The 25,763-nt window shown below is 41.2% G+C and overlaps 1 protein-coding gene across 1 annotated transcript in view; it reads left to right on the top strand.

Moving 5' to 3' along the window:
• The first annotated feature begins 14,635 nt into the window (after positions 1-14,635).
• LOC146968159 (protocadherin-15-like) overlaps positions 14,636-25,763 on the top strand; it is a 147,921-nt gene continuing 136,793 nt past the window's right edge. The window contains exon 1 of the mRNA XM_085761168.1: positions 14,636-14,766. Within this exon, the coding sequence (XP_085617294.1) occupies positions 14,646-14,766 (121 nt within the window). The 5' untranslated portion in view covers positions 14,636-14,645. The remainder of the gene's footprint in view (positions 14,767-25,763) is intronic.

Raw genomic sequence — 25,763 nt, forward strand, 5'->3', positions numbered from 1 at the left:
TGAGATTTTGGTATCAATGGAAAGATTAGAAAATAAGCTTTAAAATGATACCCTAGTCAAAGTCATACATTTGATGGTTTTCGAGATGTGGCCATTTGAATTACGATCTCCTACTCTCTTATTCCATTCTAAAACCTGAGAAAATAACAGTTAAAGTTTTTGCCAGTGACTCTGTGCATCTGTTCCTGTACCACGTGATTACACGCACCCTATACGGTCCCTTGTTGTCATAGATGCAGCATTCAATGACCCTCGGAAAGCAGGGAATCTCACAATTCAGATGCTTTTTACAGCTCGTTTCTATCATAAACGGTTCAGAAGTTGTCATGTTTTGTTGACATTTTGTAAAACATGTGCAAGCGTGTACGTTCGGTTTAGCATCGATGCTACGTTCGGTTTAGCATCGATGCTACGCTCTGTTAGCGTCGATGCTACGCTCTGTTAGCGTCGATGCTATTCGGTTTAGCATCTGTTTCTGTATCCGTCCCTTCTCGTCATAGATGCAACATTCAATGACCGTCGGAAAGCGGAGAATCCCGCGATTCAGATGCAGTTTACAGCTCGTCTCTATCATGAACGGTTCAGAAGATATTTCATGTTTTGCACCGAAGCAACACTCATTTTCAGAGGGTTTAAGTTGCAAGTCAACTTTAATCATCATTTACGTGCCTTTTCTCAATTATCTGGACTGTGAAACTTTGGGAGATTGTTTTTGAATGTCATTGCTTTGAAATTAGGGTAAAAAATTTTTTTTGATTTTCTATGGGTTGTCCATGTTAAAATAGAACGTTGCGACTTCCGACTCATTTTGATGGAACGGGTCACATATTATATATATATTATATTCTCTAAATAACATACAAAACATTGTTCTAAGTCTTAGTAAAATCGGAACTGGCAACAATATTAAATAGTTTCAAGAAAAACACAGGATATCTCTAAATGGGCTAATTTTAATCAGCCCCAGCTCACCGAGTCTGCTCTCATTCATTTTCCCACTGTGGATGATTGACAGGTGCCAGGTCCCGCCCTCGCCATTGACCGACTGTTGGGGCTAATTTCATTCAGCCCACAGGCCGATCGGTTCTGACCAATCAGCAGTGGGCTGACGCAGGATCAATGATTGACAGGCGTCATGTCCCGCCCCCTTGGTTTACTTGTCATTGGGGCTAATTTCATTTAGCCCAACAGCGCTGTTTTCAAACCAATGACAGGAACCGGAGGAAAAGTTGTGTTGTTTTGGGAGGGAGAAGACAGAAACAGCGGCGCTAGGCGCTAGCATCACAGGTAGCAGCATACTTTACTGCTCTAAATTATCTTTGCTAACATGAACGAAGTGGAGAATCTAGTTTCTAAACTCATGACATGGCGATAACAGACCAGAAAGGCCGTCGATATGAGCTGCATATATCGTCTTTTTTTTTTTTTTTTTTAATTGAGCAATATCGTTAGGTGTGTGTGTGTGTGTGTGCGTGCGTGCGTACGTACGTGTGTGTGTGTGTGTGTGCATGCGTGAGAGAGAGAGAGAGAGAGAGAGAGAGACTGTGTGTGTATGTGTGAGATAACCAGGTGAAGTTTTTTTTTGGACTAGACCCTTCTACTTAATGCAGTGTGTAGGCCTATGCTATACTTTTGTGAGATGGGATAACCCTAACTTTTAGCTGTGTTAACCATTTAATGGGTATAATTTATTTATTAGCCCACCCAACTAATTTGACCACCAGCCGCCACTGTGAGGGAGTGATGTTCTTAATCTCAACAACTCAACTATCAAGTCACAAACAAAACTGACACACATGATAAACAAACAGAACTATGCTGCAGTTTGTTAACCTGTCACCTTCAGCACCACGGACAGCGCAGCGGATGAGCCGCGGAGAAGCTGCAACTGTGAGCGTCTGGGCTCTGGGTTTAGGGCCTGGGGCCTCATTTATCAAAACTGTAAGTAAGCAGTGTAAAACTGCTGCTAGCCTACCAAATGTTTTGCTTAGGCCTACGGAGAAAAGACACCCAAAATATTTACAGCTTTTTCAGATCTATCAAACTGTGCGTGCACAACTCTCCAACTGCGTGTGTTCACGCGCAGTGCACGTGAATGCACCTCCGTCCCCGGAACGCCTAGACACAACCATATATGGTCAGCACGTGCATATTAATTAGCCATGTGCGCTCTGTGGAGCGGCTACAAAGTGACAACGAAGACAACGGGCGGAGGGCGGGGGAAAGAAAGCGAGATACATGGCATCGGGCAATAAATCAGTCAGAAAAATGATCTTGCATTTTAACAAAGCTACAATAAAAACAAAAACCTCCCAAATCTCAACAAAAGGGAGCAGAAAGAAGAATAATCTTATGTAATCTGCCCCTTTATCCCAGAAAATATATTTTTCTTTTCTTTTACCTATGTTAAAACAATTAAAGCAGGACGATAGTTACTTTACTTTGAACGCCTTTCCACTACACAGTTACAGCTCTACTGGACTCGGTTTAGGTCATTTTCCATTAGGCTACAGCTGAGTCCTTCATAGTTCCTCCTCAGGGCCGAGTTGTCTCACTCTTTATTCTCTCGTCAGCTCCAAACACACGACATGTGTCGGGACAGTGTTCTTTTCTAAAATGTTCTGTTCCTTTTTCTTTTTTTTTTAGTATTCATAAGACTACCTTTCAGTTTTGTAAATCTTGACCATAGTGACCTCCTCTTCTCAGAGTACACCAGAATGCTTCACTCACATTTTAAAATCACAAAAAATTTCACCCCCTCTGGGTTTGCAATGCATCTTCAGGTATATGCCCCCCCCCCCCCTCCATATAATGTGGCTCTTTGCATTACGACAGTAACAAATTTGGGCTCTAAGACCCTGGTTGACCCCCCGGCCCCTAATTGGACAGGTCTGAAGGCAGAGGCCTGACAAAGTGCAATCCACTTCTCCAGGTTGGCGTTGGACACATAGCCAACAACCCAATTCAATGAAGTTACTGTAAGCACAGAGAAAAAAAAGGTGCTGGAGCATGATGTGTTCACATGATGCCCCCTTCACATTTCTGACTGCCCCCTCATATATGCCTGCCTAGAACCGGCCCTGCTGACAGACCCGTGTTTCAGACCAAACACTCTATGTAAGTGATTGCTGTTGGAAGATATAACTATTTAAGACTTATTTTAACACAAATATATCACTTACCTCTGCTTTAACTTAGCTTTACTGCTATGACTGTCGGTTGCCGCGAAACGCCGATAGCGACGGGCTAATTTCTGTTAGCCTGTCTATGGAGTTTCACATTATACATTAGCATTAAGCTAGCGGACTTTATGCTTAGTTGTGATACTGGCTACATCTAAACATCTCTGACAATATGTTGCCTCAAATACGTTGTTGACTTAACTTTGAACACATGTAGACATCCTTGTTAATTTTATCCACGTTTAGTTGGTGTTGTGGTCTACCGCATAACTTGATCCAGAGCAGACACTTCTCTCGGTTGAGATGTGGCTTGGGAAAAGGTAAAAAAAATCCACCCCGTCGCCCAGCCTCTCGGGATACCTAGTGTCGGAGTTGCATGTACCCCATGCACACCGTTTGACCATTTTAAACTTAAAATGTCAAGAAAAAACATATAAAATGGGCTAGCTATGCGCACTGTGATTGGCTCATCGCGTTTGGGGGCGTGGCTTAGCCATAGGTCAATATGCACAGTTTGGAGTTCATTACACATTTTGTCAACATGAGCTCTGCATGTAGCACAGTGATGAGGTGTGAGAGGTTTATATCAGATCAGCTGTGGCGACCTGAGCCGGCCTTACTACTCTGCTACAACTTGACGATCTCGTCTCTTTATTCAGCTGAAAAATTTACCCTGATCCTCCTTCACTCTTTCTTACTGAAGCGTTTGCAGTCTGTTAAAAATCCAGAACTTGAGCATTAAGACCTGAGGCTTCAAAAAACTCTTTTATAATTTATGCTCACTTCCAATCTTTCACTTACTGTCTCTTTGTGTCCCTGTCTCTGTCTCTCTCTCTCTGTCTTTCCTCTGTTCAGTGCTTGTGTGCAATCAGGGAAATTGTGGTGTTTTGGATGCAGCCGTTTCACACTCCCAGGTGCTGACTGTCTTTGGGACACTCAGTGAGATTGGCAGAACAAGACAAGCAAAGTGCCCCGCCATTAGCTTATTGGACAGCCTGGTCAACACAACACTGTGTGTATAAGTGTGTGTGTGTGTGTGTTTCTGCATGTTTGTTTGTTTTTTTTCACTCTGTGATACTGCCAAGTGGGCTAGATTAAGGTTTAGGTTTAAGTAGCATGTTGCAAAGCTGGTGTGTTGGCGTTTCATACAGAAAATTGAATTAAATCCAAACGTGTGGATGTGTGTATTTGCAAACATAGTTGGTTGTAACCTACTTGCCTCATCTACTTCATTCTGACAGTGTTATGTGAGCTGTTTATCACATTAAAGCGCACAAAACTGATTTAAAATGTTCAACCTGACACTCTTGTCTGCTGTGACTTGACAAATTCCTGGCATCTGCTGGCTCATCCCACATTTTGAAACCTGCTCATCTTGTATTAAACCAAAAAAAAAGAAAAAAGAAAGAGTGAATATAAGGGAAGAGGGAAATCAAGGTGATGGTAGTGCTGAACTTTGCACACCAGCACAGCTCCATTACTGTAACCTGAGAGTCACAGGTCACATGTCCCCTGTCCCGGCAAAACACCCTCCAGCAAGACAATAAATGAAGCTCTCATAGTGAGTTGCTCTGCATAAGGCTGCCAGCCATCCACCTGAAATGTAAAAAAAAATAATAATAATAATAATAAAAGAAAAGAAATAAAATAAATTCCTAGTCTTGTTTTGGCAGCGGAGGATGTGAACGTCAGCCTCCTACAGAGCCGACACACAGCTAGGCAGACTGACTGACAGAGAGAGAAACAGACAGATGTCGCCTGTGACAGTACAAGGGGAAGTATTGTTTTTTATTTGTTGTCTTTTCCTTCACACATGCGTCGCTCACTCTGTCAGAGTTACAGTAACAAGGTCTCATCAGTCGCACGCAATGACAGGAAGCTGATCACAAACACCAAGGAAGTGAAGGACTTAAAACAGCATGTCAACATCCCTCTCTCTCACTTATTGTTTTGGGTTAAGTCTCTATTTTGTTGTTTTGTTTCTTCTTTTCACTATTTTTAACACACACAGACGCATATTCTCTATCAATATCTGCTTAGTTTTAAGGTCAAAAGTTCCTTCCTTTCTAGAGTTTTTTTTCTTTTTTGCTCCGCCCCTGTCTTTCTCTCTTTTCAACCTTTTTCTTCTCTTAACCTCATTTCCTATCCCAGCTTTGGTATTTCCTCTAGTGATGACTGAGAGGTTGTTGATATTAAAGAAGCCAACGACTTTCAAAGCTCAGGTCACAATCTGCGTGTCGTTTCTTTCTTTGTCCGTCTATCTGTCTGCCACAAAGTCTCCATCTTTGGTTCCTCCTCCTCCTTCTCCAGCGTAATCTCCTTTGCTTATTCTTTTTTTTTACCTTCTCATCTCTTGTTCCTCTGTTCTCTCCCTCCCTTTCTCTGTTTCCACTGCATCTCCACATTTCTCTTATTCTCTCCTCCTCATTTCCTTTGTCTGAGTCCCCTCCACCCCCCACCCCTCTCTCCCTCACTCTCTGTCGGGCGCATCTCTCCTCCTCTCTGGAGGAATACAACTTTTTGAAGTTGTACCAGAGGAGAACCGTCTTCAGTCCTAATATACTTCATCCTGGTTCCTGGCGCTTACAGCATGGCCTACTATTGTCTTCTACAGCGCTCTGGTAACTTTACCAGGGAATTTAACATAAAGCAAAGACTCTGTCCAACACACACAGTCTCTCACTTATATTATGGAAGTTCTGACTTACAACAGTTACTGTAGCAACCATGATGAAGAACCATCTCTTTAATAGGCTATATCCTGTATTTTCCGTACATGTGTTTTTACTTGCAGGAGTCTGTAGGTGACATATTTGATATTAATTGTGCTTTCATAATAATCAATAATCATTGTGTAGCATTTAAATCTTTCATTGTATCATCTTGCACATCACTGGTGGCCCCTGACAACAGATGAAACCGTCTCCACTAGCAGCTCTTGGCGTTGTGGCATACAACATAACGTTATATGATTCAATAAAAAATATTCCCATTCTGCTGCTTCTCTCCAGAAGAAAATGAGTGTTCCCTCTGAAGTGGGCCAGTCTGAGGCTGAAAATGAGTCCTGCTCCGGCCCTCGGTCTAGTGCTTACAATATGGCCGACTGTAGCACATACAGTATATATATGTTGCTTAGCTTTTTTTTTCCCTTTCACATCTTTTTATTGTTTTTTCTTTCAAACATAATACATCTGTTCATTTGTATACAATATTAACAGTGGAAGCACAATATGAACTCGAACCCCTTCCACCCTGTCAAGCCCTTATTTCCCATATACTGAGACCATACATACATTGTCACAATCTTGTATATATCAATACACAAAGGTAAATAATATATATATAAATATACATACATAATTACATGCACATATAAACACATAGTGCGAAATACGGGGGGGGTTGGGGGGGTCGGACCCCCCCGATTAACCCCTTGAGACCCCCTGAAAGACTCAAAAGCAAAATCTGAGGGGGGTCTCAATCTTGTCAAAAAAAATATAATATAATACAATAATTTTATTGTGGTCAATTAAATGTGTTTAAGATCACCATGTCCAGTATTCATAATTCAAAACATTTATTCGTTTAACATTAAGCTGAACCGTGTCACCTGCGCATTATGCAAATTAGCCATGTGCGCCAGCCCAGCGCAGGAGTCGAGCCCACTCGCTATCAGAACAGAGGATCCCGTTCCTCTCCACCCTCTGCCGAAGAAAGTGAAGTTGAGGCCGAGTGCTCTGAAGACGTAGCCGCAGCCCCTGCTGCTAGCACTGGTGATTGGCCGCTTTTCTTTTTCTTTCTTTTTTTTTTTTTTTTTTTACACCTAAGCAGGTGGGGTAATGTAATGGAAATACCGCAACCCTTGGCTTGACATTAAGGCAGGAAAATAACTTGAGGTAAGAGGCTAGCCTGCTTTAGCATACTATGGCCTGAACCCCCAGTGGTGTTGTTTGGCCAGGCGCCTGTTGTGAGCTATTTGTCTGTGCTTTTTCAATTTTTATGATGGCCCGTTATACGAATGTGATTTGTGGATGTGTTCAATGCTGTGTTTAAACGTATTTGCTAGATGGATGGTTAGATTAGGCTACATGATCGGTCATAGTTGCAGGCTGAGGATCTCGTCGTGCACATAATTGCACGTCAGTCTCCGATCTCCAGATTTATACAGTTGGTTGTTATTCGAGTGCACGAGTTTGGTGTCTTTCATTCATTTTAATTGTTGTATTTTATTTATTGTCTATTCGTTTCTGCATTGCCCTGATTGCGCCAGTCTCCTATACCTGGCATTTATTCATTGTTCAAGTGCGCCAGTGTGGTGCCAATTATTGTCTTTTATTTATTTGAATTATCGTCTATTTATCGTCAATTACTTTCTGCATTGTAATGCACAACTTTGCCTCTCCTTTTTAGGCTATAGGCTAATTTTCTTGGCTTATTGTAATGTTATAGCCCTACTTTATAAAAAGAAAAAAAAATAACGGTATTGCGCAACAATGCGAGTTAGGGACCCCCCCGAATATTGATGGGTATTTCGCACACTGTATAAACACATATACATTTGATTAGATCAGAACACAAGCACACTGGAGCCGATTAGCACAACTTTGCTGGAAGCAATAGGTAATGTTTACACTGAAATGGAGAAGAAAAATGGCCAGAAGAGAAGCAAACGTCAATGCATGGTATTTATATGAAGTGAAATGAGAATCATCTCTTCTAGTTATGCCAAAGAGAGCGATCAGAGGGTCAGGTGTAAGGTCAAGGTTGAGAACTGTGGAAAGAGTTTGGAACACCTCTCTCCAGAATTTTCCTAAACTGGGACATGACCATGAATAAGCGAGGCTTCATCTCCTTTACATTTGTTACAACATGGGCTAAAATCTGGATACATACGAGAGAGTTTCTCTTTTGATATGTGGGCCCTGTGTACCACCAGTGTTGGGCACAGAAGGATGTTGAATTGACATGTTTCAATATTGAGTTGCTAAGCTTTTTAATGGTAGCTAGTGGTGAAATGCAATTGTGATAAGACAATACTTCAGATAGCACTATCTAATGACGCTGACAAAAATTTAGTTTTTTGTTGTTGTTTTTTTATCCCAAGAAGTTTCAGTACCTCAGAATTTGTTAGTGCTAGCAATACTAGGTCCACCAAATACAAGTATCTTTGTTGTCGGCAGCTGCAGAGATTCCACTTAGTGTGAATGGTATTTACCCATTAAAATAGAGGAGCACTAATGATAAGACAGATAATACTGGAGGTCAGTATCACCAAATATGACAAGGTCGATAAAACAAACCAGCATTGTTTATTGTGCACTGTGCTCCTGAATCAGCTAGTAACACGTTTTGATTTCTGATAAGTGTATTTTCAGTTATTGTTTTCCGACAGAGAGTTTCTAACAGTGTGGGTCACTGAGTGCTAAATGGAAGGTGTAACTAGGTGATGTCTTTGCAGCAATTACAGCTAAGTGTGCACATTATTCTTTATAGATAGTTAGTCCAACACCCTGTGGTGTCATTCCTTCATCGCTAAACAAGGTTTTTATGAGCCTGTCGATGAAAATTAAAGTTAATAAAATTCAGATTAAACCAAAAGGCATTTATCGTTTTGTAGTTTCATAAGGTTTGATTAAATATAAGTAGGTTTTCGCACTTTAATGTAATTTGTTGGCAATGTTGGCAAGCCAATAGAAATACTCATGATGCAAGCTCAGCCTCATGTGAGCATTAGTTCCTGGCTAATATTGCAACATGACCCTCAGGGACAGCCAGAGATTAGTCATTTGGGGACCTTATAAAACTAGTAGGATTATGTAACATGGATCAGCAGCGGCAGCATCACACTGGGGAATAAGAGAAGCTTTGAATTCATATGCATCTATATCCATGGTGGTTCCTAAAAATCAGTGCCAGAGAAGGGCATCTGTGACTCATAAGATACTGTCGATCCCTGGCCCTCCATTTCACATGTGGAACGGCCCTCGGGCAAGATGCATCATCACTGTGTGACTTGTGATTGCGTGTGTGGCAGAAAAGTGGAGTATACATAGAAAAAATGCAGTGAGAACATTGTGTGAATGTCTTGTAGTGTAAAGAGCTTTGAGTCGATGACTAGAGCAGAGAATCACTATAAGTGCAGTCCATTTAGAAGCAGGAAAAACACCATCTTCTTCTCCTTCTTGTCATCAGTTTCCTCTGCAGCCTTTCTCTGACACTGTTATATCTTCATAGTCCGCCACACCTGCACGCCATTATGGATATAGATATACCCATACAGTATATGGTTAACTTAATTAAGAGCATCACAATCTCTAAAGTGCATCCTCCAGATGATGCTGCTCCTGGTTCCAGTCGCCTTGACTGTTGGATTTCACCTCAGAGGTTCAGTAGAATAATCACAGTTACATTTTTGTCGTCGGCCAACTCCATTTTCATTCAGACGGTAGGGCAACAGTAATCTGACTCTGTCACAGTAATCTGCGCCGTGGGAACTTCATAAATCAGTTCTAATTAAACAGGCGGCAGATTTTGCATGACGGGGAGCGTTTAATGTTGTTCTGCTGAGTTTAGTCTCAGTTAAAGGTCCTACTCAGGATAATCTCTCTCTGCACAGTGAAACAAACTCTCAATATCACCATGGAAATGAGCAACTGAACATTTAAACAAAACAAAACCGAAGCGGGTAAGATGTTTGTAGACCATGTTGATTCATCTTGATTAATTCAGATGTGAATCCAACCATGGAAGGAAAAAAACTGTTATTTTGAACAGGATGTTATTGAAATTTGAATATATAACAACATATTCTGGTTTACATCAGGACATTGGTATGTTTTTAACACTACTGTATTAGTCATAGAAGAAGGTTTTATCATTATTGCCTGATTTGATCATCTTATGTCAATATGCATCCACTAAAACTCCCTCTGCACAATGTCATGCTATAATCTTGAAGCTAAAGTTATGCTCCAAGCAGGAGGCTGGCTACCTCAGCAGTTTGATCCATTTAGAACTCTCTCAAGTTAGTCCTGGTTTTAAGTTATTGGACAGTAGGATATAAGTAAGGGATAATGTATAATTTGGAGGTTGTTATGGAGAAATAAACCTCGACAGGTTGTATGGTTTCATACTTCATGAAGGGGTTTATTTCTCCATAACAACCGACCAACTATACATTATCCCGCTTATTACATGGTTTACGAGTGAAATAATTAATTTGAAACATAATGTTGATCAAAATACGACTTTCATCGATTTATAATTGCATCATTTAGCGAATCTGCAAGACTGGTCACGTCCGCTGTTTTGCTGAGCCTCCTCCCGGTTGTGCATTTGAAGCCTTTGATAATCAATCAGTGGATAGATGGATTACCATACACGTGTTACAGTATGTGTATTGTGTGAGCTGTGACACCGGGTCAGAGGCTCTGATCAGCAGGTTTGGTTTTCAGCCACCATGTGGAAGGAGCCTCCACTCTCTGTGTAACAAGTTACAAGCAGATTACAAGTCATTTATCTAACATCGCTATTAGTCCAAAGCCGTTTAATGACGATAAAAATGAAACACAAGGTAAATATCCTGCATAGTTTCTCTTTTCTGTACTGCACTGACTAGAGTGGCGTCCCTAGCAACGGTCTGTTATACTTGACAATGGTCATTATTCAGAAATAACAGACCGCAGAACGCAGCGATGGACCAATCAAAGAGCAGCATTCAATAGAGCCGTGTAATAATTATATTTTAAGCATTTAAAGAGGAACTATGCAAGATTTTTACCTTAATCAAACAGCTTCGGAGTAATTGTGCTGGTTAAATTGTTATGGGGAGAATGGAGGCTTTCTGCCTTCCACCTGTCTCTTGGCTGAAAACCAAGGTTGCAAGATCCTCGCCTCCGACCCGGTGTCCCAGATCTCGTCTCGCGAGAAACATGGACTGCTTTACGGCTGTACAGTACGACACAAACACGCCCGGTAATCCGTAATCTCTTGATAACATTACCCTCCTCAGTAGACATGGGTTGCCTTCTTGCCAGCTTTGTTGAAAACAAAGGGGCCAGAGGGGAGGGAGGAGGGTTAGCGGTTAGTTTTTATGATGGTGTAAATATGCACTCCCAAACTGTAGGGGGAGCTCCGTAGAAGAAAGAAAGCCGCAACCTAACCTGCGTAGTTCCCCTTTAACTAATCATCTTCCCCCAGTCTATGGAAATAATGCCAGCAAGTTTAAACATACATAATTTAATCGGCCTGCTTTTGTTCTGGTGTTGTTTTTCAGAGTTTCAGAGATGGTGGTGTGAAGTTTTACACTCTTGAGGAATCAAGTACAGGTGCATCTCAAAATGTGAGAATATCATTGAAAAGTTATTTTATTTTGGTAATTCAAGATTCTCGATTCATTACACACACAGATAAATGTTTCAAGCCTTTTTTGTATTACTTTCAATGATTATGGATTAAAACTTGTGAAAATCAGAACATATTTCACTCTTCGCGTAATGAATCAAGAATATATGAAAGTTTTTTTTGAGATGCGCCCTAATTTTAGTTTTTAGTTAGTGAAGATCAGTTACATTTTCTAATCTAGGATTGGACAGTTGCTGTTAAGAGCAGGATTTGAGAGATGAGTCAGTTGCTTCCAGTAATGCAGCTGGATCAATACAGCTATACGTCATTCTAATTATCTTAAGTATACATAGTGAGCAGTTTATACTCTCCTTCTTTGTGCTGTGGTGCCGTGTAAATAATGACTTTCTCACCCATGTGAAACAGAATGAACGTGACGCAGAGTACTCTGGAAGAAAAAACAAAATTATAGCTGCTGCGCAGCGATGGGTCGGGTCCGGGCTACTTTTGGGCAAATTTAGGCAATTCTGAGCAACAAACAGGAGAATAGGAAGACAAGACAGTTGTCCTTATAATGTCCAATTTGGACCAGTTGAGGATTGAACCCACAACCTCGGGAACCAAAGACCGTTGTCTATCGCACTGAGCTAATTGACAAGTGGCAGTTCAACAGTGGCTTCACAAATTGAGTAAGCCATTCACTGTCGTGTAGGCAGATTTGAAACCACAGTAAAAAGAAAAATCAGTTTTTGAGGTAATGATATGTATTTGTTAAACATCTACTGTGACTCTAAGATGTTAGGAGCCTTCGCACATAGTCCAGTCCAAGCTATTTGGATTTTTAAAATTAGAAGCTTGCTGTGGTGCCACCATTAGGACAATTATCTTGTGTTTCGTGTTGAGGACAACTGACATTTTGATCTGTCATCATCATCATCATCACCCTTGCTGGGACTCGAACCCACAGCCTCTGACACCAAGAACCAGCTCCTAACTGGCTGAGCTAATTGGCTTGTAGTGAGACCTGCTGTGTAGCTTCATTTATCCACTCAGGTGAGCCAGTGCCCGGGCAGCTGTTGTAAAGGCAGATTTCAAAAATGGTCAAAAAGTCAGAAATTATGTTATCTAAACAAAAATCTGTTAATACATAAATTGCATTTAGACAGCAAAACAGCTTGAGGACATGTGACATTTTGATCTGTCATCATCATCATCATCATCATCATCATCACCCTTGCTGGGTCTCGAACCCACAACCTCTGACACCAAGAACCAGCTCTTAACTCGCTGAGCTAATTGGCTGGTAGTGAGACCTGCTGTGTAGCTTCATTTATCCACTCAGGTGAGCCAGTGCCCGGGCAGCTGTTGTGATGAAATGGTCAAAATTTCAGAAATTCAGTCATCTAAACAAAAATCTGATAATACATAAATTGCATCTTGACAGCATGAAAATGTTGGTGATTTGTTTTTAATGATAAGTGTTTTGCTTCATAAGAGAAAATCTGATGTTTAAAAATTCCACACTCACATTGGCTGCAGTTGTTCCCATGAGAGCAGAATTCAAAATGTTCTCAAAAATTCAGTTTTTGAATTAAAATTCTGATATTTGCCAAACTTCATTAACCATGACTCCAAAATATTCTAATTTTTTTTCAGGAAGTTTGAAAATGTATTTAGCAAGAATTTGATGGTATATGTTTACAGTAGTGTTTACAGTCAAACGTTTTCATGCACTGTAGGCTCAATTTTTGCTTAATCAAAAATCCGAGAAACAAGTTTTGTGGAGGACAGTCTGGAGATGCTCTGTAGCAAGTTTGGTGACAATTGAGCAAAAATTGTGGGAGGAGATACATTTTAAAAGTTTTACAGTTATTGAAAAAAACAGAGTGATGGACTTCATAATTTGTAATGAGTTTAAGTGGACAAAAGTTTCAGCAGTATTGAGGCTACATTGTGGTGAAGTTTCAACACTGTAGCATCTACCGTTGGTTTGGTAGGAATTTTTAAAGTTTTTAAATTTAAACGCTTATTGTGCCCCCCCTAGGAGGGGGGGGCACATGTCCTTGGAGTTGAGTGAATCTGGCATGGGGTCGGATGTTTCTGTGAAGTTTGGTGAGTTTTCGCCCATGGGAAGTATGACTTCCTTGGAAGAAGAAAGAAAGAAAGAAAGAAGAAGAATTCCTAGGAATACAATAGTGTCCCGGCAGCTTAGCTGCCCGGACCCTAAAAACAGCCATCTTTAGTTTACCACGAAGCAGTCAAGGAGCAATTTATAGATACGTACACACAGGCTCCGACAGCTAACAAATGTTGCTTCGACCGAGACCTCTGAAGAAACCTTTTATTTTCCCTTCAGCTGTACATATTCTCACTATAAAATGTAATTCATTTTAATCTAAGCAGCTCGCATACACACACATCAGCTTAATGCATTTCACCCCTCTTCATATAGCATCCTTCAAAGTGTCTAGTTTTGCTATGGCAAATGTTCCGCTGCGAGACCTGAGATGTTGTTTGGCACCACTGGCATTTTACATTGCACTAAAATATTTCCTCCTCTATCATCATCCACAGGTTTCTACAGTTTCCATTGTGGTGGCAATCCCTGTGAAACAATAATTTACTTTGATGCGCGGGGCACGGAGATTTGATCAAAGATTTGGGATTGAGACGTAGCAGCCGCGAAGAGCAACCACAAATGAATATTAAATGCCATCTGAGCGGTAGATTGCGACAGCATCTCACCTTAGGGATGTTGCGGAGTGCACTGTCAATGTGGGATGCATATTTTGACTCAAAGCTTATTTCTGTGGGGACGGGGCACAAACGTTTCGCTCATCAAGCCCGACCCCCCCCCCCCCTATGACTGTTTCTGTCAGCGACACATCTCTGTTCTCTGAATGCCAGAGCAGAGGTGGCCTAGATGGATAGTTAAGCACAGTAACTGAAATTTACTGTCCTTTTGATTTCTTTCTTTCTCGCCATGAATGGATGTTCTCGTGTTGCTGCTTTCGGTGCAGCGGAAAATGAGCTGTGTAATTGTGACTGACCTGTGTTTTTGTGCTCCTGTCCCCTCCCCTCTGTGTGCAGCTGGATGCTTGGTGAAGCATTGTGGTGAAGATGCTTCGAACGCACTTAATGGGGCCACCGCCATGGAGTGGGGTCAAACGGCCACGTATAATGGGAGCTGCAGTTCTTTATCTGCTGCTGCTATCAACCTGTCTTGGCCAAGACACAGAAGGTAAAGGCAGTCTGTCTTCATGTCCCTTCCCCTGTCTTCTTGTCTGTCTCTTTTTCAATCACTCATCCTCTCTTTTTGTAGAGTTTTCTTTTTCGGCTTCACTGTTTGGTTTAGTTTGTTTTTTTTGCTGTCTTATAATTCGGAGGTGAGTCAAGTTTGCTCAGCAGGGAGGCAACATCAGAATAGCACACATTACTTTTTTTCTTCCTTGAGGCTTGTCGTAGGTAGTAAGCAAATCTCAGTCAGCTGCAGTGTCACAGGATTTTCCTCATTCATTATTGATCCTCTTTGATGTGTGATAACTACACAACACAATTTGTAAAAGGGAAGTCAGTTGTTTCTTCAGTTTTCCCTTTTATGAAACCTTCTACGCAGTCATTTCAAATTCAACATTAACTTTTCACTAATAGGCGACTTTACGCTTGAGTTGCACTTAGTTAATAATTTACTTGAATTATTTTTACATGTTGCATGTAAGTATGAAATAATAATGTAAAGCTCACCTGGTCACAAATGTGTCAGACGTCTTGTGCAAATTGCTCTCTACTTTAGTGGAGCATACAGTAGGTTGCTGCATGTTGCTGATGCAAAATGCATACAGTAGTGTTAGTGGAATATTTTTAGCCACATTAGCACCGTGGTTCTAGGAAACCCTGACTCTAATTTGGCTGAACATCAGTCAGCTGGTCCACCACTTCGGCCCAGAGTGAAATCAGCCAACTGTTGGAGGGACTGTGGTGAGATTTAGCACAGAAATGAATTGTTACACTGTTCTGGCAAAGCTGATGCAAACCAACTTGTCAGTGTGCCATCACAGTCCCACTGCAGTCCCATTAGAGAGTGAAGGCTTTTTATTGGGACTATTTTGTGAGACATGTAGTAAATTTACATGCTGGAGTTTTACACATTTGACATATGTTTATTTTAATAAATTAAATAACAAAATGCCATTGTGATGACAGTAAAGTATGGTCAGTAAAGTATAGGGGGAAAATATTGCTGGTATATCATCCATGTTGATATATGTCTAATGTAAAAGAGAGTGTGTAGGTTTGAACTTGGAGCAAACTGAAGCAAGGTAAGACAGAAATGAAGTCATCACCGATGGGAGAGCTCAGCAAAATACTCTCTTGACTTTCTGCTCCATTTGTTGGAATATTAATATTCCATTTAACTCTTAGTCCTTGAGATTTATCTGGTTGGCATTTAGCTGACGGGGGCTGCAGCCAAAGGTGAATCTGTGTGTGTGTGAGTGTGTGCGTTTCTGTGCAGAAGTAGGAGAGGAGCATGTGCAGGAATCGAACATGGCTAGAGGTGCATGCATGTGGGTTTTTGGGGAAATATTCATCAGGTAGAGACATCCCTTCAATTCAGATCTGGCTGGACCCATCTGTGTCTGTTCATCACACCTGTTCACTTTGCATTCAATTACACCTGTAAAGCTGTGTTTCCTAAACTGTTGGCAGGCTCTCAAAAACAAACTGGATTGCAAGCGCTATTCTAGTGGATCTTCACATAACAAGAATAGTATGTTTTAATGAGCCTGGGTTTGCGGTTGACAGACAATGCTTTACTCGGTTTGAGTCCCCTCATGACACAAGTGCTAGTGTGTTTTTAATGAGCTGCAGTCCCAGGATGAGCGGTTGATTTTTGCAGTTTGGACCTCGGCCTGACAGTAGCACTAGTATGTTTTAATTAGCCTGGTCCCAAGGTAAGAAACTATATTTACTCACTTTTTCGTTTCCCAAGTGACAAGAATTCCAGTGTATTTTTAATGAGGCTGGATCCAGGGTGAGAGACCACACAACGTGTCAAATCAGGCTTTTGGCTGAAAGTTTAACTTGTGCAAAACCCTTGTGCTCCTGTTTATAGTCTTCCCTAGAAACTTGTCAGAACTTCTGTAAAAACTGATTAAGATCATAATACTTAAGTGCTCATTACCAAAATGGGCACACAGACACACACACACACACACACACACACACACACACACATTTACTCAACCTCTTGCCATTGGATTCAAACTTGAAATTAGTGATTGCTACGAGCGCTAAAAGCAGATGGAAATGCAAACTCTGTGATCAGGGGCCGTATTCACAAAGCCTTTTATCTTACCGCTAGGAGTGCTCCTAACTCGCGCTAAAAGTTTTTACGTAGGAGTTTTTTCTTAAAAGCTATTCACAAAGCCGCTGAGACCTACTCTTACTAAGGATAAATCACTAAGAGCAAACTAAGAGTGATGCCCTGGTGACGCCCCGTTGCTATGGATTACGTCAATTCTCGTGCACGAATTAGAGGCGCTCAACACGGTGATTGGTTGTTGAGTGCCGACGCCGCTCCGCTTCACTTTTTTTTTTTTTTCTTGCCGTCAGGTGCGACGGGGCTTTTTAGATTGCTTCGAGTACAAACCACTCTCTCTGCTGCCAAGTTGGGCTCTGAACTTTCTGTCCATTCGTGTTTCTCTCTGCCATCTGCATCTGCTACAGTTTTTGTCGCGTGTCACTTCCACTTAGTGACGCTGTGCAAATGTAACTCCTATGAGGGTCAGTGCACACTCGCAAAGCAGCTGATTTTTTTTTCTTCCCACATTCGAATATTAATTTTCACGTTCGTTGACAGCCCTAATATTATATGGTGATCATAATAATGATGAGAAAAAAAATGCATTACCCAAATTTGTAGCCTATAGAAGGATTTGAACCCAGACTGACAACAAGTTTAGTTTACTGGGGGAGCAGCCCTATCACGTGAGCTATTACTACTAACTGATATAGTATGTGTCTAGCTCACCCACCAACTTTTTAAAAATATTTTTGGCTCACATCAGCATGACTGCATCGCAGCGGTCGCAGTTACCTCGGTCCGACCGTTGTGACGCCTTTATTAGACAGTCCGTCACCGTCACTACTCCCGTTTTATAGCGAAAATGTTGTAGATATTGTTGCTGCAACAAAAAACAAAAACAAAAAAAACACAGACAAAAAGGCACTTTGGGCATCAATGAGCAAAGGGGCAGCTGCTCCAGCACCCCCCTCTGCAGCAATTCGCAGTCCTCCATTGTCTCCAAAACATTTGCCTGGCTGCAGCCATTTCCGATTCTTTGTGAATAGGTCTTACTGAGTTAGGAGTCCTCACGAGGACTTTTAAGCTCTCCCAGACTTAGGAGCTACTTTTAGGCCTAAAATACTTTGTGAATTACTCTTATTTTAAAAAACTAGGAGTCCTAAATTTAAGACTGACACGCCCACTTTTTTTAGGAGTTGCTCCTAAATTCGGCCCTTAGGAGCTACTTTTAACCTTAAGATTCTTTGTGAATACGGCCCCAGGTGAATTCCTGCACTTGACAAGACTCAGATTATGAATTCATTTGAAGCCTGTCTCTATGTAGGCAGTGCTTCAGTGGTAGTTTTAATTGAATGTGACTTATCTGTGAACGGTAACAAGTCGCAACAGAAGGCATGAAAAAAGTTCTAACTTGAGTTTTCGTACATTGGGAGTGATGTGTGTCTATCCAGGGTTCCTACAGCTTAAGCCAAGTTAAATTTAAGACTTTTTAAGACTTTTTTAAAGCCACTTGAAATGAAATGTAAGACCGACTTGTAAGACCGAAAAAAAAACACCACATCAATTACATAGGGTTAGGGACAATTTTACCCACTTTCCTATGTGATCCAAGGTAAAGTGACTGCTACATGAACATTGGATTGTGTCTCTTTCCAGCTGTCCTTTCAAAATAAATGCATAAAAAGTCAGAAAAAAAAAAAAACACTGACTCGGGAGCTGGTGGCGGTGAGAAATTTAGCGTTGACGGCCGCCACTCACTTCTCTATGTCGGAATGTTACCAATTATTTTGAAATTTGAGACTAATTACAACCATAAAATACCATGTGTTAACATTTTTAAGACTTTTGAAAAATTTATATAAGACATTGTTTTTAGATTAATGAATTCAATGTCTTTTAAGACTTTTTAAGGATCCGTAAGAACCCTGTCTATCTCTGTGTTCATGAGGCTCTGTCATGAAGCCCAAATGCTTGCCAGTGTCTTCCTGCACCTGTGTGACAGTCTGCAGGAGTTCCTGTGCGCTACGTTGTGTCACCACTATTTCAGCTAGATATTACCTTCTCTATTCTTTTTTTTCTAAGTCGCTCCTCTCACAGTGTCTTTCTCAGGACAACCAGCTCCCTGCAAGATGCACTAGAAAAAGAGTAGATGTCAGTCCATAGTGTGACTGTGGCCCTTTCCCAAACCAATTCTGAGGTGTCACTCTGAATGAAGTCACAGTCACAGCTGTGTAGAGCACTCTGCATGAGAGGGAGAGCAACTCTACAGTGAGTAGAAAACATGCACTGATAGACAGCACACTCCCTCGGCTGTTGATGTAGCCTTTTGTTTAAAACTATGGCTGAAACAAATCATTTTGCTGTAGAGGCTCTGTGTGGAGTTTATATTCATGAGGACTCATGAAACATTTGCAAAAGCACAACTGCACTTTCTGTGATTTGAGTCCCACTGTGAAAATGCAGTGTTGGAAAAGTAGAAAAGTTTTTAGACTGCAGTGTTTCCTCTATTATCTACATGACCCTGAGAGCTCAACACACTGCAACTTCCAATAAGAAAACATATTCAAACACAAAGAAAAGATCCATCAACACATACTGCAAAAACTTACAACATATAGTACAGAGTACACACGCACAAATGCACTCCATTGACCTTTCTGAGGTTGTTTGTGTTTTGTCCATTTGTATGTCTTTTCTTCAGCTGCACTACGTTGAGCTCTCAGGGCCACTGATCACACCATTCATCAGCTTCAGTACACGTTGTGGATGTTGTCCACTTCCACTCTCTGCTAGCAGCCTGTTAATATGTTGAGCCTCCCTTAAGAGAGTGGGAAAACTGAGGAGGATAGCGCAAAAATCACGAGGCCACGCTGGCATTGAGCCAATGCTGCTCGCATCGATTGTCCATCAATAGCACTAGAGCAAGTGATATTTCCATCCAAAAACTAGAGCCTGAATGACTCCAGACTTGTGAGTCTGTGCCAACCAGACAGTGAAACAGAAAACCTTCAAAAATAAGTGCTCCAATTACAGTTTTATGCACCACATGCTAATATTTAAATGTACTTTGAAGTGAATCTGCAGTTGTGGCATCGGTGTCAGTGGTTGTTCCAACTTCTGCAATTTCTGCCTTTATATATTAAAACACAACATGTACAATCTAATGCGTTACCACACAGTGTGATGCTTATAATAACACCACTGTGAGATCTACAGCGCTGTGTTCAACACCGATTCCAATTTTGTATTAGACTGTTAGATTGTGCAGATGTTCATGATATTGTCTCCATCCCAATGGGACGGTGCTAATGTCAGTTGTGGCAGTGTAATGGGTTAGGGTGCTGCAGATGCTTTCTGTGTGTGAGAGAGAGGTTGTTAGTATGGACATGTGGATGTGGCTGGAGTTGGAGTTTTCAAGGTTATTTTAATATTTATTGCTACTGTGTTGTCAGATGTTTCCTCTGATGTGAATGTCTATCTCATCTCTCCTCACTTCAGTGTTAGTCTCCTTTTCTCCCCTCACTGACTTTCTTTACACCCACCATTTCTCCCCATGAGCCATCATCATCATCATCATCATCATCATCATCATCATCATCATCATCATCATCTCCCCCCTCTCTCCCGATCCCTGAAGCAGACTGGTATATCTTCAGGGTGTTCCTCCCGTCTGAAACTTTACCCCTTCTCATATTTATTGCATGTTTTCCTCCATGCTGCTGCCACCTCCTGCTCTCTTAGTACTATATATTTCTTTCAAGAGACCTCAGCTTACATTCATTGTGTTGATTCAATTGACTTTACCCAGACACTCTGTCCTTGATACTTAAACATACGTATATGCTTACACAGTAACATAATGCATCGCTGTTACGACTTTATTCTGCACAACCTTTTGTGTTATTGTATTCACACCTGATCGGAGAAGGTCAAAGTTGAGATTGAGGAGACAACTAAAGGTTAAAAATGAAATTGAGAATATTTGCATTTGCATTAACCTTACGGTATTTATGAACGTGGGTTTGATTCCTGGTTTGTCCTTGGGCAGGACACTGAACCTCTTGCCTGATGTGAATGGTTAGACACCATTGTGTAACAAAGTAAGCACAGTTTGAATGTGTGTGTGAATGGGTGTATCTGACCAAGCGTCAAGTGCTTTGAGTGTTCCCAGTAGGGCTGACCCGAAGCTTCGAAGCTTCGAAGCTTCGTTCGTTGCCATGAAGTCCGTGATCGATTGTTTTTTTTTTTCCTTTTTAACACCAGTTCTCATCGGCAATTGTTACATTAAAATGAGTAGGCTACTTGGCATCCTGGAAACCTGCCTGATTTTGGAGATATGCAGTGTTTGTTTGCCATTACTTTCATTCATTATTTCCACTACGATCGTGCACCACCCCCCCCCCCCCCCCCCCGGGTCAGACGTTACGATCGCGCATCCCCCCGGCCGTCGAAGCTTCAATTTTCGATACAGGAAGTAAGATAACCTATAGTACTAGGTACTAGGTGGAGAAGGGGTAGGAATTAAAGCAGAAGTAAGCGGGATATTTGTGTTAAAGCAGAAGTAAGCAGAATGTTTGTGTTAATATAAGTCTTAAACAGTTATATCTTCCGACAGCAATCACTTACATAGAGTGTTTGGTCTGAAACACGGGTCTGTCAGTCACTCTGCTCTGCTGTAAGCCGAGGAGAAAACTTTCCTTGTATCCTACAACCTTTATCCAATGAGGAGAGAGAACGGCATAAAGGGGCGGTCCTCTCTGTGTGTGCAGCCAAGGGATGCGCGTGAATGTGGTGACGTAGGGACGAGGACCAATAGATCCATGACGAAGGTGGGGGCTGCTAACTCCATCGTCTGACAAGAATTTAGCCAAAATGACCGGATCGCTTACTTCTGCTTTAATAAGCTAATGCTTCTTCCTATCCTTTTCAAACATACAAGGTTTTTATCGACTAGTGCTTAAAGTGTAATATGTTATTCACATGTTTGAAATTAAGCATTCATTCATTCATTTTGATCGATTTTATGTCCGCGAAGCTTCGATTATCAAAATATGATAATCGGGACAGCCCTATAGTTCCCAGAGACTAATGCAAGTCAATTTACCATTTACCATCCAACATATTCATCAACATTTAGCATTCAGGTGAAAAGTGAAGAAATGTACAATAGCACTGAAGTACAGGTAAACAGGCCCTGTACTTCAGTGTTATTGTACAGTAAAACCACTGCTCTGTAGCTTCTTCCAGCTAGCTTCTTGTTTCAGTCTGTATCAGCCTGACAACAAGATTTGGCTCAAATAGTTATGTTGAATTATGTATGAATTTGTATGTATGAACAAGAGCGTTTCATGTGTCTAGCCAGTTTAGCAGAAGAGGTGCTACACTAACCCATTGTAGACTAAGACATCAATATAGTTTTTAAAATCTTTTTATATTTCACTTTCTCTCAAAACATTATGTAATGCTTCTAGTGGTCAGAAATGCCGCAAGGCACAACATCAACACTGATCTTGTCATTGCTTTTGCAGAAATAAAACATCTGTATTATCATAATGTCGAACTGTTCCTTTAAATCCCATCTGATTGTAAACACCTTTACATAATAATCAAATCCAGACTGAAGCTCCAGGCAGCGGTGTGCTCCAGTTTGCTGGCTACCTTCCGGACACGTGGGTTATTCCAGGTGTGTTTATGTATTTCCACCATGTGTCCACGGAACAACTACAGGCTGATTAGCACACTACTGCTGTCAGCCGCGCTCAGCCCCACACCGGCTAGAGCAGAGCTGACACCCTGAGACAGAGACAGAGGGAGGGAGAGAGGGAGAGAGGCAGGATAATGGATAAGCCAGCGCAGTGACAAAGTGGTGATTCCTACAGCACTGAGCCCCAGTGTGTGTGTCTTTGTGTGTGTATGTGTCTGTGTGTCTCTGTCTCTCTGTCTGTGCGTTTTTGTTTTTTTTGTGTGCAAGCAGGTCGACAATCCGTTTTCTCCAGAGATACATCAATCTAACACAAGGTCACACTGACTCTCTTCTATAATCTTCCCTTTTTTTACTCCTCCCCTCTCCTCTTTTTTCTCCTCCTCTCACCTTTCTCCTCTCCTCTCCTCCCAGTCCTCCTCTTCTCCTCTCCTCTCCTCCCAGTCCTCCTCTTCTCCTATCCTCTCCTCAAATCGCCTCCTCTCTCTCCTCTCCAATTTTGTCCCCACCGTTTTGTGTGTGAGTGAGGAAAGGGGGGAGAAGCCTGATGAATGGGTGATGGATGAATGGCTGGATGGCTGGGTAGAGGAGAGGAGACGGAGAGGAATGGGACTCCAGGGAGAGGTGTAGATTGGTGTACCTGCTGATGGAAGCTTAAAAAGGACATGACATGAGAACTTTTAGAGGGAAAAAAAATCACTTTCCCGTATCTGTCTGCTCCTGTATTTCAACCTTTTACTACCACCTCTCTCTCTGTTGCCTGTTGTTTAACAGACTGTTGTACATTTTAGAAGTCCATCCTATCAACGATAGAGTCAGGTCCGCTCACAACTTTCTGGTTTTATGCCCTGAAATGTATTAAAGGGATAGTTCACCCAAAATTGAAATTTCACTCATTGTCTACTCACCCTCATGTCAACTAAGGGCTGGGAGAAGTTTCAGAGTCCTCCGTGCCTTCTCTGAGTTACAGCGGGGCTCCGTGCAGCACTGCATGTCCATATGACATTTGCGAACGGAGCTCACTTTTCTTCGTCCAAAAAGACACACCAAAAAACATCCAAATACCTCCATAGTGCTTGTCTGTAATGTCCCTCTTGTATTGAAGCCCCAACATGAGAAATTGTCCGAAAAAAATTAAATAAGTCTGTATTTTAAGCTTGGGAGCTTCCGCTACAAACAAGCTTAAAACACAGACTTATTAAATTTTTTTCGGAACAATTTCTCATGTCGGGGCTTCAATAGCATAATCTTGGCTAAAACAACCAGATTTAATGCAAGTCCACCCCAATTTCAGGGCGGCGTTTTGCTCACTTGGTAGAGCTGCCGCCCATTTCCTGTCTCTCTCTCCACTGTGCTATCAATTAAAGGCAATAAAAAGCCTCCAAATATATATATATATAAAAATTACCCCCAATTTCCAGTTAATTCCCATAAATTCCCAATGATTCCCATAATTCACATGGAAAGTTTCCAATTTGGAAAATTTCCAAAATTCCCCAGCTTAACTAACTTTCTGGAAATTTACAGGAAATTTTCCGCCCCTTTCCAACCCTGGTACGCACACTTTGATACATCTGATTTTTTGTGTGCGTACGTCAGTTTCTGGATTTTGGCGTACGCCATGTTTCAGTAGGAAATCCATGCAAGTCCTTGTACATGAGGTCCCTGGTCTTTTAGAATGTCCACATGCTTTGATGTTGTTGAACTTAACTTTATTATTTTTAGGGTTTCTGGAGTCTGAGAAGCTTTCCTGATACAGTAGGAGCCATGAAAAATCTCCCCTGTTTCCATGCACGGTCCGTGGCAGGACCGTTGCAACACATGAAAGAAATGACTGGTGTAGCTTTTTGTCGTAACATTTTAATTTCCACTGCTTTAATAATGTGCTTTTAATAAGTTACTTATCTGAAAACAGCTCTTTGCATACTAATTAAGTTGTATCAAAAAAGCTTAGTATGTAATTAACTTAGAAACCCTGTGGAACTCTGTTAATGGCTGCACGCCCACATATACTGTGGGAATGCTCAATGCTCAAACAAACACTTATGCGTAATATTAGGCCACTGTGATTCCAATAATGAATTAATTGATTTCATTGTATGCTTGTGAAAGAGACTAATGCATTTTACGCAGATTAAGCAGTCTTTTTAAAGTCTTACTCCAAAGATGAACGACATCAAAAGACATCCCACTCGATGCAATTGCATATTTTATTTTTTTTATTTCCAATTGATCTTAAATTATCCATTTCATTTCAGTCTAGCTCACAGGAGTGGGCAGTTTTGTCATCATATTATTTACTTTGTGTTTTTTGTTTGTTTATTTCAGGCTGCTAACAGTGGCAGTAGAGTCTGTCTTTTCAGAAATCGGATCAATGCCGTCGTGTCTTGAAGTCACCTCCGTTTGCTGCAGCATGTTGAAATATTACTCCACCATATTTTGGACTTCACCATCACTGAGTTTTCCCTTTCACAATCTAGACTCGAGGCAAGGTAGCCAAGCGAGTATTTAACAGATGGTAACAAGCAGAATTCAGTTGAGTACAACTTCAAACCAAATGAGCACAAATATTTCACAATATGGCACAGAGGGAAAAAAATGATTGAGAAGATTCAGAAACTATTTTAAACTCGTATTAGAGAGAAAAGTGTTGCCTGAATTTGCAAAGCGAGCAGTCTAATTATGTCTAATTGGTTTTTCCTACTGATTTGACACAGGTTTTTAGCATTTTTTTGTGATGCGATTGTGTCAATACATATTCAGCGTCACAATACACAGAACCCTTACTGGTCTAAACTACAATTAAACTGTTAATTTGAGGATTTTCTCACCTTTGTCCCATCTGTTTCTACTAAGCTAAGCTTCATATTTAGCAAACAGACACGAGTAACCCCCAGTGAGACAGCAAATAACATTTCCAAACATTTCCTTTAAGGTTGTTTGTTTTACTTGAACACATTTACAAAATTCATCTCCAAATCCATTTTCTATTGACTTAAAAAAAAAGCGAACAAACAAGGAAACAGAGCATAATTATCTCCAGAAGACTGCCTGCTGATTTTCTCTGTCCTGTGATATTGGGCTCACAGTGCATCAGTCACAGGCCCAATCTCAAACATCATCAGATGAAATGAGTCAATTATTTCAGTGGAGGCAGGCCAGTGCCGCCTGTGATATTCTACACTGTCATTTGGGAAGAAACCATGCTCAGCTCAGCTCAGCTCAGCTCAGC

The sequence above is a fragment of the Trachurus japonicus genome, chromosome 19 (genome assembly GCF_045865225.1).
Source record: "Trachurus japonicus isolate A0001 chromosome 19, Traja_1.0".
Lineage (NCBI taxonomy): Eukaryota > Metazoa > Chordata > Actinopteri > Carangiformes > Carangidae > Trachurus > Trachurus japonicus.